The sequence below is a fragment of the Camellia sinensis genome, chromosome 10 (genome assembly GCF_055761805.1).
Source record: "Camellia sinensis isolate YWXY chromosome 10, ASM5576180v1, whole genome shotgun sequence".
Taxonomy (NCBI): domain Eukaryota; kingdom Viridiplantae; phylum Streptophyta; class Magnoliopsida; order Ericales; family Theaceae; genus Camellia; species Camellia sinensis.
The window spans coordinates 51,192,950-51,207,500 of record NC_138970.1 but is presented as its reverse complement, the minus strand read 5'-3'; the positions used below and the strand labels follow the sequence as shown (position 1 = coordinate 51,207,500).

The window sequence follows — 14,551 nt, the reverse complement described above, 5'->3', positions numbered from 1 at the left end:
TCCGCCGGTCTTTTCTTCTTGCCACCGTCTTGGGCGGCCCTTGCCGGTGTTGCCTCCGTGTTTCCCACTCCACTGGGCATGATCACTACTCCCTGCTCCTCCACTGCAGCATATGGCGGCCCTCCAAATCGGAACATAAAACTGGCCTTCCGCTTCAGCTCCTTGTTTTCCGTCTTTAGCACACTTATCTCTGCTCGCGCATCCTTATACATGCGTTGGAGCAGAGCCAGTTGGGCGTTTAACTGCTACACCTCATTTGTCCTACTCTGCAGCCGGTTCGACAAATTTGTAACCGCAGTCATGGTTTCCACACATGACTTCAAGGTATACTGATTGGCCTCCACATCCGACTGCACCGCCATTTTTTGCTCCACCGACCGCATCGGAAAGTTCAACGGAGCAAAACCAGAGGTGTTTGGTTGAGGTTCACTGGCCACCGCACCAGTTATTTCTCTTGTGGACTCGTTCAGTTCTGGAAAGAGCGTGAGCAGACCACGGGAAGAGGAGGCCATGTTCTGGGTAGCTGGACGGGAAGAAGAGGCCATGTTGCTGAGTGTTTCAGAGACGGGTTGGTTACAGAGTATTACAGAGTTTCTTTCTCAGCAAAGGAAGAGTTGTTTTCAGAGGATTTTCAGAAGTTTTTTTGTCTGCCTCAGCCTCAGCATCAACCTTGGTTAAATAGCGAGGCAGCCACGCGTATCGCGCGCCACTTGACGCCAGACGACAAACGGGCGCGCCAGTCAAGGCTCTCACGTGCCTCGCCATCATGTCCGGCACATCTTTTTATGACTTGGGCTCGCCTTTTGATGGCACGTCTTTTTATGGATTGGGCACGCCTTTTGATGGCATGCCTTTTTATGGATTGGGCACGCCTTTTGAAAGATTGGGCACACCTTTTGAGGGTGCGACTTTTTAGGGGTCCGACAAGACTCTGTAAACTGTCCCGACATTTGATTCCGGTTAGCTTTTCCAAGGGTCCGACAAGACTCTGTAAACTGTCCCGACATTGATTCCGGTTAGCTCCTTCATGGGTCCGACAAGACTCTGTAAACTGTCCCGACATTGATTTCGGTTAGTTTCTACAAGGGTCCAGCAAGACCCCGTAAGCTGTCCTGCTACAACGGTCCGACATGACCCCATAAACTGTCTTCTACAACGGTCTGACACGACCACACAGTGTCTGCTACAACGGTCTGACATGACCCCGTAAACTGTCTGCTACAACGGTCCGACATGACCCCATAAACTGTATTCTACATCGGTCTGACACCGCCATCCAGTGTCCTCTACACCGTTATGACACCACCATACAGTGTCCTCTACATGGTTATGACACCCCCATACAGTGTCCTCTACAACGTTATGACACCACCATCCAGTGTCTTCACCAATGGTCTGACACGACCATACAGTGTCTCTTATCCTCTTTTATTTTTATGTATTTTCTTGTTTTGTTACTCTCTCCAAACTCAAGTTGGTTAGTTCCTATCCCCCTTGAGTTTGCGGGGGGCTGTTAAAATCCACCTACTCTCCACCTACTTCACCCACTTAAACCTACTCCACTAAACATAACCCACTACACCACTACCACCTCACCTACTCCACTAAACCTAACCCACTACACCACTACCACCTCACCTACTCCACTAAACCTAACCCACTACACCACTACCACCTCCACTTCACCTACTCCTTACCTACTACACACTCACCCTCTTCTATATATAGGAATCATGAATCATTGTAATAGATATCAATATATCAATCAATAATAATACATACAATTTATTCTCTCTCTTTCTCTATACATTATTTCTTACAAGCTTAATGTGGGATTTTATTTTCAAAAGTTCTTCTATTCAACTTCCTACATCCGAACTCCTTCAGCACCCAAGTTACAAGAAAATGGAAGGTAAGAGAACAGGAGACTTGAAGAGTGAAACTGATTGTATAAATTCTACAATGTTGGTAACCTCCAAACAATGTCCCCTCCCAGTTTTTTTTTTTTTTCTTTTTCCCCTCATTACATAATAATGAAATCTGAATATGCAGGAAGATATAGAGAACATGGACCAACCCCTCATTTGTTCAGTAACAGTTCCACAGTTTTTAACTTAATGTTGTCCCTTATGTATAGCCAACTTGTATCTTCGCTGTCCCAAATTCCAACACAAGACCCTTTTCCATACCAGAGCTTAGAAAAGAGATGAATTCTTCCACATGTATTCTGTATTAAAGAAGATATCACAACAACTGAGATCTTAAGCTCCTTACTTCTATAGACTTCCTGTTTGAAGTATTAATGCATTTCCTCCTTGAAGTACTTTTACATACTTCTAGTGAGCAAACATTTTGGCAAGCAATGTGTATGTAAACATGCGTTAAATCTTGCTCTTGTTTGACTCTTATACTGAAATGATATAATTCATTTAACACGTATAAAATAAAAAATTAAAAAAAAAAGAGGGAATCAATTCCCACTTTTTAAGGCGTAAGCTACATGGCGAACAAACTACTTCACCCTTCCAATAATAATAAAAAATATGATAATTTCATTGAAACACCCAAAGAAGAAGAAGAAGAAACAATGGAATTTTGGTGTACTTACTTTTCTTCCTAAAACTCTCTGTTGATGAATCACTTGCTTAGAAGAGTATCTTCTGCCAGGAGGAATACAGTCATTGAAGAATTCACCCAGTGGAACTTTAGAAGGAATCATGCAACAAATTTCCTGACCAATTGCAGGACAATCCAACCAACCTATAATATGAAGAGTGAAAAGTTAAGACAAAATAACAAAAATATATGGTATGAAAAATGATATTTAATCGAGTGAGATTAACTTTTAATCTAAAAATTGAAGATAGAAAATATGAAATTTCAATGTTTTGGTGCAGTTAACTATTCAAATTTCTTAAAAAAGAAAAGAAGAAGATACGTTTTTTTGAAGTGAATGGACGGGGTACTGTTGTGATCATGAAGTGAATGGAGGAAGAAATGTCAAAGTCGGTTAAAAATAAAATTTAATACTGAACAAAGTTGTCTTGTTTCATTTGACAGAATAGATAAAGACAGTTTTTTTAAGCTGATAAAAAAGTTGGAAGCATAAAGAAATTGGCAAGAGAAGCAAGACAATTACGAGAAATGAAAGGAAGGTAAAGGTAAAGTACAGGGCAGAGGTAAAGGAAGGGTTGTTCAAGGATGTCCTGTACTTGTGCATCAAATAGAATATTCTTTTTTCTTTTCTTAATTTTTCCTTCCTTTTTTCAACTTTTTGTTCAACAGTGGCACCCCCCTTAGCACTTTCTATAATACAAATTTACTTGCTTGCAAAAAATAATAATTCAATTCTCTTTTACACCAAATCAGTGCAAGGAAAATTAACAACTAGCCAGAACTTACCAGGGGGAAGCTTATTTCTATCATAAGTTCTAAAGTTTTTCTGAAGCATTTGATCATAAATAGGTGGCTTAGATGCATGCGTTGGTCTGTCATCTGGGCGTTCTCTTTTCAGTCGTTGCCGTCTTTCTTCACGCTCCTAAGGTAATAATAAGCAAACAAAATCAAAAGTCACACACCACATGGACACATGCAGATGTGCGAATAGAAAAATACAACTATTGTCTAACTCCTACAACTGTTCTGCATATATGAGCAACATTGTACAACTATTCTCTGTATATGAGCAACATTTATGTGACAAGATCCCCACTTACTCAAAGATATATGTTTGTGTGCATCCAGAAAAGAGATGGAGGGGGGGGGGGGGGGGGGGAGAGATCAATTGTCTAACTCCTACCATTAAAAATATCACTAGTAAATGCACAAGAAATAACATTGTTTGAAAGGGTTGGGGTTCTTGATCATAAATATTTAATGAAGAAATTTGAAACTATGAGAGGCAAACAATCCAACCGAATGCATATGAAGACAAATGAAATAACCAAGTTGTAGAACCCAATTCATCTCCAAGGATAACAAATTGATGCAGGAGGAATCAAATTGCAAGGGAAAATCAAGCAGAGTCATTATCCAACTCATTGCAGAAATCCTTTTCTTCAATTGTAGTTGTTTTTCTTATTAGTTACGAATATTTTAATGAGTCACACGACCACATGCCTATTAATCTACAAGTCATGTTCATAAACTCAACTAGGATTAGTTTTGCCTTTTCTCTCAATAGACAACACTAGGTTAGTTGATAAGCTATAGAGGCTGGTTGTAGTATCTTTTAATACAAGAGTTATTCTTGGCCTGAATACCCAGAATCTCAATTTATCTTTGTTCCCACTTCAACTATTTTGCTATCTTTGTTGTATTCTCTTCTATTATTATTGACGATACTCCTCAAAGGTGTAGTTTTTGCACCTATTGCAGCAATCAGATTGCACGTTGTGCCCTCTTGCTGCACTACATAACCTATGAAGCATAGACACGGACACTGGATCTGGATACAACACGAACACAAACACAAAAAATTCCAAAAAATTAGGACATGGACACAGTTCAGACACGCCACAAGCAATTATATCATGATATTATATTATATAGTTTATATATGTGCATAATATACAGAATTAAATAATTACTTTATACTAAATAAATCTTGTATCCAAATCTCACAGGTGAAACTTTAAACTATTAACATAGTAGTTAAAAATCAAACAAACTATAGCAAAAATATATAATTGCAATATTTCCCTCATCCTTCTAAGCCATCTACTAATACATTTACCTTTTTTTTTTCATTTTTCATTTAATTTTATGTGAAACTTTTATATGATCATTCTCAATAATTTTACACATTTTTTAAAAGTATAAGATATTTATGTCAAATGCTCAAACTTTAATCTATTAGCAAATGTCCAAGAAGTAACAGAGACGTTACAAATTGAGTGTTGGCCACAGGAACGAAATTAAGATTTTTATTTTTAATAATGAATATCGAAAAAAGAGTATCAAACACGTGTTCCAAGAGTATTAGTGTCCAACATGTAAAACACGTGTTCCAAGAGTATTAGTGTCCAACATGTACAAGTTACCTTCTTAGAAGTGTTTGTACTTTTTAGCATATAACCACCACAGGGACTCACTTACTGGCAACATAAGTCTAAGTTTCCTAAAGCTATCCTACATCAGCCAATCACCAATTTAAAGACATCAAGAAACAACGGATAGTATACATTCATTCCAAATACTACTACTAACTTGAAAAGAAAATAAGGACCATAATCCAAATGCTATGCGAATAATTTTTTTTAGTTTCCGTACAATGTCCAAAACACCTTAAATTACTAGATGCCAATCAATAAGTCACAAAATACAAAAGTAGAGAAAGTGAAGTACCCGACGAGCAATTTCAACTGCAGACTCTATATGCTCTACATGTGCTGTATGTTCTGGTGCATTGTCTTCTTCTAAATGTGGCTCAAAAGAGTCTTCCTCTTCTTCTGGCTGTGGCGAGGCATTTAAGTCCATGCTGGCAATCATTCAACATACACCAAGCAACATCTGGAAGCACTTTGCTAGGCTCTCTTTATTGTGGTAATATCAATATCAACACCGCTGAAAAAAAATGATATTTCTTACCTAATCTGACCAAAAATCAATCACAGTAATGAATATATCGAGCTAGAGAACCCAACAACACTGACAACTTTCTATGTCACCAATTGAACGCAAAAGTACACAAATAATGTCAAACGGAAGCAACATGTGAGCTCGCAAATAAAATATTGTAAAATCAAATCCTACGAACAGACAGACAAAAGCAAGCTATTCACAATTCCTCATTCATATAAAAGCACCAACCCTCTATTTACACGAATAGAATCAAAATTGGAGGAGGCCCGTGTATACGTAATTTCTCATTCATGAGACAGCCACAACCATCCAATTAGTGGACAAGAAAACTGAAGCAACTAATGGGTAACTAAAATTTCAAATCACACATGCTACCATAAAAATCGAAAACAAAAACTAACTAAAAAATTGGTTGAAATTCCTAATTTCTCAGGTCAAAACCAGTGAAAACCTAACAAGCACATCTCCAAATTAAAAAATTAAAAAAAAAACTAAACCCTAGTTTTGCAGTATGGTACGTGTGAGCTAATTCTTGCAATCCACCAACTTCAATGCACAAAATTACGCAAAAACAACAGTCAATAAGAGTTCAGACCTTAAGAGACAAAGCAATCGACGACGAATTCTGAAACAAGCTTCAACATGGGCGCCAAGTAGAAGGTAGAAAGAAACTCGATGCTTTTCAACAACAAAATTTTAAAAACAAAAAATATTCAGACTCAGAAACGTACAATTGGGGAAAAATATATATACACACAGATACAGATATACGTATATATATCTCGGACTGTGTTGTGTCGAGCAAAGGAGTTGTTCTGACTTCAAACCCTAGAGAGACAGAGACGAAGAGAGAGAGAGAGAGAGAGAGAGAGAGAGAGAGAGAGAGAGAGAGCGCTCCGCCGGTCTAGAGAGAGAAAGTAATTTCGCGAAGAGAGAGAGAGAGAGAACAGATCAAATAGATTTATTTATTTATGAAATCCATGACGATCACTGGGTTTCAAAATCGGAGTTTGAGTTGAGAACACTAATTAATTATTATTTTTTTTTATATAAATCCAAGTAAATAAATGTGAAATTGAAAAAGAGAGAGAGTGAATATTTTATATAAATAGTGAGATAAAATTGAGGGGAAAAAATGAAAATGAGAAATGAAGGGAGGGATTGGGAGTGTACCGTGAGGGACGAGGGGTCGGAGAATGAGCGAGCGAGAGAGAGGGAGAGGAGGGAGGAGAGGGGTATTACGGTAATTTGAAAGCGAAGAGTTGAGAGAGAGTGATGAGGGGTGAGGTGAGAAAAGGATGGTTTTAAAACGTAGAGAGACTCAGATGGGGGTGAGGTCGCACGTGGTTCAATGGGGTTGTTACATGAAGTCAACCCACCATTACTTGTCATGCGCTTCGTACCAGCGTTGCACTTGGTCGGTAGGGTGATTAATGAGGAGTTCGGATCCTCTCCTTAGGCCCCTCTTCCATTCTCTTCTTGTAACGGTTCAAATGAGTCGTTGAACATCTAATGGTTGAGATTTAAAAAAAAAATAAAATAAAACTTTCTTCGTTCTCTCCCCCATACAAAAACACGGTTTATACATTCACTCTCACTCTCACTCTCTCTCTCTCACTTTCACTCAGCCTCACAGTCGATCGGGGTCGTCCACTGAACCTACCCTCACCGGCGAACCGGCTACTAGTCCCAACGGCGACGCCACGACGACCACAGCTCCACCGCTTCAGTCTCTACACTTCGTGAACTCCACCACAACGACCACCATCGGTTGAACATAGATCACGAACCAGGTTGGTCTTCAAACGTCTGAAATTAAGAAGTTAGGAGTCTGAAAAAATGTAGGGCTTTCAGAGTTGGAATTTCTGAAAAAAATTAGGGCTTTTGATATTTGAAATTTCAAAATTAGGGCTTTGATTTGGGATTTTGAAACGTCTGAAAAAATTTAGGACTTTTAGATTTGGAATTTCAAAATTAGGGCTTTGATTTGGGATTCCAACGGCTACAAATTTAGGGCTTTGATTTGGGTTTCCTCTTCTTCTTCTTCTTCTTCTTCTTCTTCTTCTTCTTCTTCTTCTTTCCATCTCTGTCCATATGTTAGTACTTCTGTAATTTACTGCCTTAAATTGCCTAAATACAAGCCATCAAGAAGGCATTAACATGAATATCAGTAGCTGTAGCTGTAGGATAAATAAATTTTAATGGCTTTAGTTAATAAATCAATTTTAACAGGTGTGTGTGCCCCATAAAAAACATTTTAATGGCTTGAATTCAACTGCAATAAAACATAATCAATTTTAGTAAGTGTAGTTATACAGAAACCAAATGTTGGCTAACACTTCTTAAAGGTAGAAATCATGGATAACATGGATAAGTTGATCCAGAAGGACCGCGAACCCCCTGTGAAGTAAGTTTCTTGCTATTGTTTTGCAATTGGGATTTGATTTTACTTGACATAAGATGGACAATTCTCATTCTGTATGTGCTTTTTTTTTTCCCGCCTTTTATTGTATTTGAACCAATCACTTGAGAATATTGATAGCTAGTTGTAATACTCTTATACAGAGCATGAATTGAGTGTATATTTCTGGAAATATACTCGAGGGGAATTTACTTATCAATATGTACGCATGTACTCAAGGGAAATTTCTAGCAAAAGCTTTATGATGCATGATTGGAACTTCTTAGATGGTGTATTGTATGCATATATGATAGTTGTGAACCTTAATATTTTATTTCTGTATTCTTGCCAATAAAAAAGAGGCTTAAACTTCATAACTTTGAAACATGCATAGCATTTGGAGGTTCCAATGCTTAGTCCATATTCCACGTGCTTCCTTTTTTTTTTGTAAAATGTCTAATTGGGCTATAACATATGGTTGTTAAGATAGTAATTAGATGGGGAGTTGTGTTAGTAAGATAATTGTAAGGGAGGATTCAATTAAATATGGATATTGGAGGGTTCAAGAAAAAGAAGAACAATAATAAATAGTAATCACAATCACTTTGAAGTCATTAGGCATCAGACATACGATTATGATTGCATATTTTCCGACTGTTAACCATGAGTACTCATTAGGAGTCTACCCTTGTAGAAAATATTCTCTGCCTTCTTCTTAACTCTGAACACCTTAGGATAGGTTACTGCCCAGAATTGTAGCATTGTTTTCCTGAATTCAGTGCAACTAAACACTTTGAGACCTAATCAATTTGTATGTAGAACTACAATGCTGAATAACAGATAGAATAGGTTTTTTATGAGCCCACTACAATGTTGGTTTCAAAACTAAATTGGTTTCTCGAGGGCTGACTGTTTGTGTTGTATTGTCTATGTAGATTTAGAAATGGCTTCTTCTTCTAATGACAACAGTAACATAAGATTAAAACCGAGAATGTGTAATTGTGGAAGAACAGCTGCCATACATATCGTAAAAACTAATGAGAATGGAAATAAAAGGCGTTTGTTCTTTGTTTGCCCATCAAAATATGTAAGTATTGTATTGGAAATATTAAATATATAAGTAGTGACAATTTAATTTGTTTTAATAGACTAACTAATTGTTGGTTGCATTGTAGACTGAAAATCCCAATTGCAATTACTTCAAGTTCGTGGCTGAAATATGATGAAGATGTGACGTCCACAATCCGTTCCAACACTAGAGCTTCTGATGGTGTTACAGTAGAAGACTTTAACGAGCTGAGGAGGAGGCTGTGTGACGTGGAAAATGAACATGGCGACTATGGTCGAAGGCTTCGAAGGGTGGAAAATATTTTGAAGGCGATGGTGTATTTGATTGTATTTGCTATACTTTTGTACTTTATGATGTAATGTTATTATGGATTTATGGATTTAATGTTATTATGGATTCATGGATGTAATGTACTTTATGATGTAATGTTAGTATCCGAAAAATTTGACTAATGTTATTATGGATTTATGATGTTTGTACTTTATGATGTTTTGATGGAATTTGGGAACTTGGGAATGATTTGAGATGGTTTTTAGATGGTTTATTGTCCTCTACTTTATGAATTCCAAATTTTTTATACTTAGATTTATGAACTTGGGAATGATTCCCAATATTGTCCTCTAGTTTACGAATTCCAAATGTTTATTAATTAAAACATTCTGCTAGTTTTTAGATGGTTCTTTGTCCTCTAGTTTGTACTCAGATTTCTTATTATATGTCCTAGTGGATTTAATGAACTTGGGAATGAGTTGGATTTAATGAACTTGGGAATGTTTTAATTTAGAGGACAATCTGTGAGATGGTTTTTACAAAAGTTATGGTTTATTGTCCTGTAGGCTTAACCTGCATGTATGTTGGTCGTGGTTCATGTTCATATAACTTAGTAATAGAACATAGAATTCATTTACCAGCAAAATTCATTTACCAGCTTCTAGTTTATGAATTTAGTACATGCATACCAACAGAATTCATTTACCAGCTTCTGCTATGAATTTACTAGATGAACCAGCATACCAAATGCATACCAACAGAATTCATTTACCAGCATATGAACCAGCAGAATTCACCATATATGAACCAGCATACCAGATGCATTTACCAGCAGAATTCATTTATCAACATATGAACCAGCAGAGCATACCAGCAGAATGAATTTAGAAAAACCATATCAAATGTACAAAAACCAGCATACCAGAACCAGCATACAGTGTTCAAAACAGAATCTGCATAACAGTGTTAAAAAAAAAACCCAGAATCTACAGTGGTCAAAACAAAATCTGCATAACAGTGGTGAAGGGTCCTGAATCTGCAATTCAAAACTGTTAACCATTTCTTAATACCCATAATACCAGACCCAAGTTAAATGCACATGAACCATAACCAAGATAAATGAACATCAACCAACATCAACCAAGTTAAATTAACATGAACCAGTATACCATAACCATTGCAGACATAAATGAAAATCAACCTCAGTCTTCCCCAATGGAAATTCCAAAGCCAGAAGATGCCAGTGAACAGAAAGCTGATCAGAAATCAACCTCAGTCTTTCAGAACCATTTTCAGAACATCAGAACCATTTTAGAACATGCAAATCCATTTCATAACATCACAACCAGTTTCACAACATGCAGATCAATTTCAGAACCACTTTCTTCAGTAGCATACCAGTTTCAACATCAGAACCAGTTTGAGAACCAGTGTTCAACACAGCATGACTTATCTGTTATGTTCAATACAGCATGTTCAATACCAGTTTCCTGAATCTGAACATGAACATCAAGCAACCAACATGGACACCAATTTAAATGGACATGAACATGAACTTGAACATCAATCAACCAACACATAAATTTAAAAAAAAAAACATTAACAATAACAAAATCAGTACAACTTTAACAATAACCAACATCAACCAACATCAACCAAGCTAAATGAACATTAACAATAACCAGTTCACTTGGGTTTAACATATAAATTAAAATCAGCTGTAAATGAAGATCAACCAGTACAGCTTTAACATCTAAATTAATACATTTGTCCTTAAAAATTGACACATTAGTACTTTAACATCACTTTCCAGCAGCAGTTTGCTTCACAATTTCAGAGGCCATGACTTCACGTTGCAGCCCAATTTCAGCATCAGTTTGGTTCTGTTGATGGTTGTCCATAGCCTAAAAAAAAAAAGATAGAATTTTTAAGCAACTATAAATACATGATATCACAAAATTTTCAGCAACTATAAACTAAAAATACATCAAGGACGAACTTGACTACACATTGGAGTAGTTGATTCTTGAGAATATCGAAACCCAATGTCATATCCACATGAACCTTGTAGTAGTGACTGGAATGTTGGTTGAGCAGAATGCCGTTGAGCCATTGAAGTTGGCAAATAATTTGGCACCATATACATCTCCCGCAAATTGTTCGCCTACAACAATGTCATATATGCTTTCAATTATGGTTTGAGTCACATATTATGTCCACACAAAAAATACAATGTTAAAGTAAGACTTACATGATATGTGGGATACATCAATGGCGGAGGAATGTAATTACCACCCATGGGCAAAGATCGAGGAAGAGGATGAAGGGGAGGAAGAGGCTGAAACGGAGGAACATGTTCACGAACATATATATCTCCTCCAACAGATAATGGAGAAGGTGCAACCGTTGAACTTGCAATAGATTGTGACGAAGCCAAGCTGTTAGCACGAGATTTTTTTTTGGAGTTCGCTACCAACGCCGCTTCGAATCCACCTTTGACCCTCCTTTTGCCCTTACTAGTTGCCACTTTTTTCTTCAATCCTTTTGGTTGCACAACATGATTCACATCTTCGCATTCCACTTCAAAGCTTTGGGTGTCATCATCATTACGTACTTCATTTCCAATACCAAAATGAGCACTTAACTTGCCTTCAACATCTGCACCTAATGTAGCAAGGTGTACAATACAAAAATCATAAGTTTCTTCAGTTTTAGCAGCTCTACTTGTTACTGCTCTAAATGCGGTCATCAATGTCTTATACCGCGAGGCTTGTTGGAATTTCACATCTACTTCAATGTCATTTTCCTTAATGTGCTGCACAGATTCGGCTCTTTCTTGTTTGGTCCACCTCTTTAGAATGTATTGTGGAGGAATCTCTTTCATCTTCAATATGTCTCTAATGACCTTCAATGAGTGACAACACAAGATTCCTTCCCTTTCAAACTTTGTACAATTACAACCCAAAGAGCCATCCCTCTCCATCTTCACTTTCCTTGCATGTTTGTTACCAACATCAACAACTGTGTAAATGGTACTAGCCTCGCCATATTCAATTGTTTCTATGTCCGATTCAATGATTGAAAGTACTCATTTTGAAATTCCTCAAAGATTTTTTTTGTGTAGACGTTACCCATTTAAATTAACATTCTTATTGTTGCTTTGACCATTGGCAACCTTTGCCACAGAGCATAGCCTGCTTCTAACTCCTTGTATCGCTTCTCGTAAAGTACCCTTTCGAAATGCATGAAGAATTCATTCAAGTTGAAATCAGAACGAATGTAATCCTTCAAAAAAGCATTAAAAGATTCACTGAGTTATGTGGTACTCATTCTCGCAGCCCATGTTGATTTAACATAAGGCCATCCCCATTTTTCTTTCACCGCAAAAGTCAATTTCAACCAATGATTTTCATGCGCATCATATTTATCAAGCATTTCCGCCCACTCTAACTTCCATTGATTTGCATCTTCAATGTGAAAGAAGAATTTATTTAGTACACCCTTCACCCCCTTATCTTGGAACAAACAGTTAACATGTTTTAATGCATTTTGCATCAAATGCCAAGTACACAATCGGTGACTTGTGCCAGGCATAACGATGGGTATGGCTTTAGCCATTGAAGTATCTTGATCGGTGAACAAAGTTTTTGGTGCCTTCCTTGACATAGCCTCTAGAAAGTTTTCAAACAACTATACAAACGATTCGGCGGTCTCATCATACAACAATGCTGTACCAAATATAACTGTTTCCCTATGATGGTTGAATCCCACAAAAGATGCAAAGGGTCTATGTTCTTTGTTTAACTTGTAAGTCGTATCAAATGTGACAACATCACCAAATTGGGCATAATCCATGATCATTTGTGCATCGGCCAAAAACATATTGGTTATTTGCTCCTCATTATCTAATTGAACAGCATAGAAGAATGAAGGATTCTGCAAAGATTTTTCTTTAAAGTATTGCAACACATTGCCTACTTCCCCATATGCTAAACTTTGTTGTCTTTTGGTTCTCAAATAATTTTTAGAATCTAACTTCGTAAAACCAAGGCATTGCCTTCCAGCAGCTTCCCTACCCATGAGTTCAAAAGACTGGCCTAAACGAAGACCAGATTGTGCCGCTAAATCTAATTGAATTACTTGGGTAGTGGATATCTTTCTTTGTGATAGCAACATGTGGGCACACTTGGGTGATACAAGATCATGGTTGTGTTTTTCTTTGAAATCAATCACAACATATTTTCCAGTACCCTCATGTAATTTAATATAAAGTCGAGCCTCACACCCAGTCCTAGTTTCAGCTCTAGAGTTTTTTGACAATGGGCCTCGCTTGTCAACCTTTCGAAATCCCTCCTTGTTGCAAACCAAAAGTCTATGAATAAGTTGATTAGTGAACTTGTCCTTCCTACAATAATCTCTTCTTATGCTAAACCGCATTCTTCCTCCATATGTATTATAAAAATCATACGCACATTGTTCAGAATCAAATACCATTCCCTGTTTTGGCTTTCAATCACAGTCATTCTCAGGTTCCATAGCGATATCAAAATTCAACTGAAAACCCATATAAATAAAATCTTAAGTTAATGATAGTTGAGCTTCTTAATAAGATTGCAGGGTTGCTTAGGTTGTAGTGCTATGAAAATGAATTGAAATTGGTTTATAGATAAAATTTATCTGGTTTATAGATAGGACCATATGTCATATAAGGAAAATTACTAGAATTAAGGAAATTGAATTATTAAAAACCAGATTAAATTAATATAGATAGATATTGCTTCATTCAATTATTCATGAGATTCAATATAACACATCTAGACACCAGTTAATAATTACATGACCCATGAGACTGCCATGTCTACAAAAACTAGGAGACATACTGTGATAAGGCCCATAACATTACCCTGTTATGGCAAAACTGAGATAATTTACGAGCCTTTTAACAAAACATCACAATAACAATCAGATGAGCAACAAAAGAGGTAAAACACACCAACTATTTATGGATTCTAATGTAAAGATCAAAATTGAATTATGTTGTTTGTTTTGCTGGGTTATGACTCGAAGTCATAGCTTAGTGCTATATTGGTTTACTATTTCTAATAAAAGGTAAAACAAAGAGAATTTATTGATTGAATAATAAAACAAAAGAGGTAAAACACACCAACTGAGAATTTATTTATTGATTGAATTTATCCAATTTACAGTGTGTTAATCAAATAGCAGAA

At 36.8% G+C, this 14,551-nt stretch overlaps 1 protein-coding gene across 10 annotated transcripts in view; it reads right to left on the bottom strand.

Annotated features, from left to right (window-relative positions):
* LOC114267699 (uncharacterized) overlaps window positions 1-6,987 on the bottom strand; it is a 26,271-nt gene extending 19,284 nt beyond the window's left edge. For 2 of the 10 annotated variants that reach the window (XR_014342001.1, XM_028208755.2), the window contains exons 1-4: window positions 6,757-6,987; window positions 5,347-5,565; window positions 3,403-3,538; window positions 2,609-2,760 (exon numbers count right to left, since the gene is read on the bottom strand). Coding sequence is in view for 7 of the 10 variants with exons in the window: in XM_028208755.2 (XP_028064556.1) it covers window positions 2,609-2,760; window positions 3,403-3,538; window positions 5,347-5,490 (432 nt within the window). In the remaining 3 variants the exon portion in view is untranslated. The other 8 variants (XR_014341999.1, XM_028208750.2, XR_014342000.1 and 5 more) reach the window with 7 other exon arrangements.
* Window positions 6,988-14,551: the final 7,564 nt, after the last annotated feature.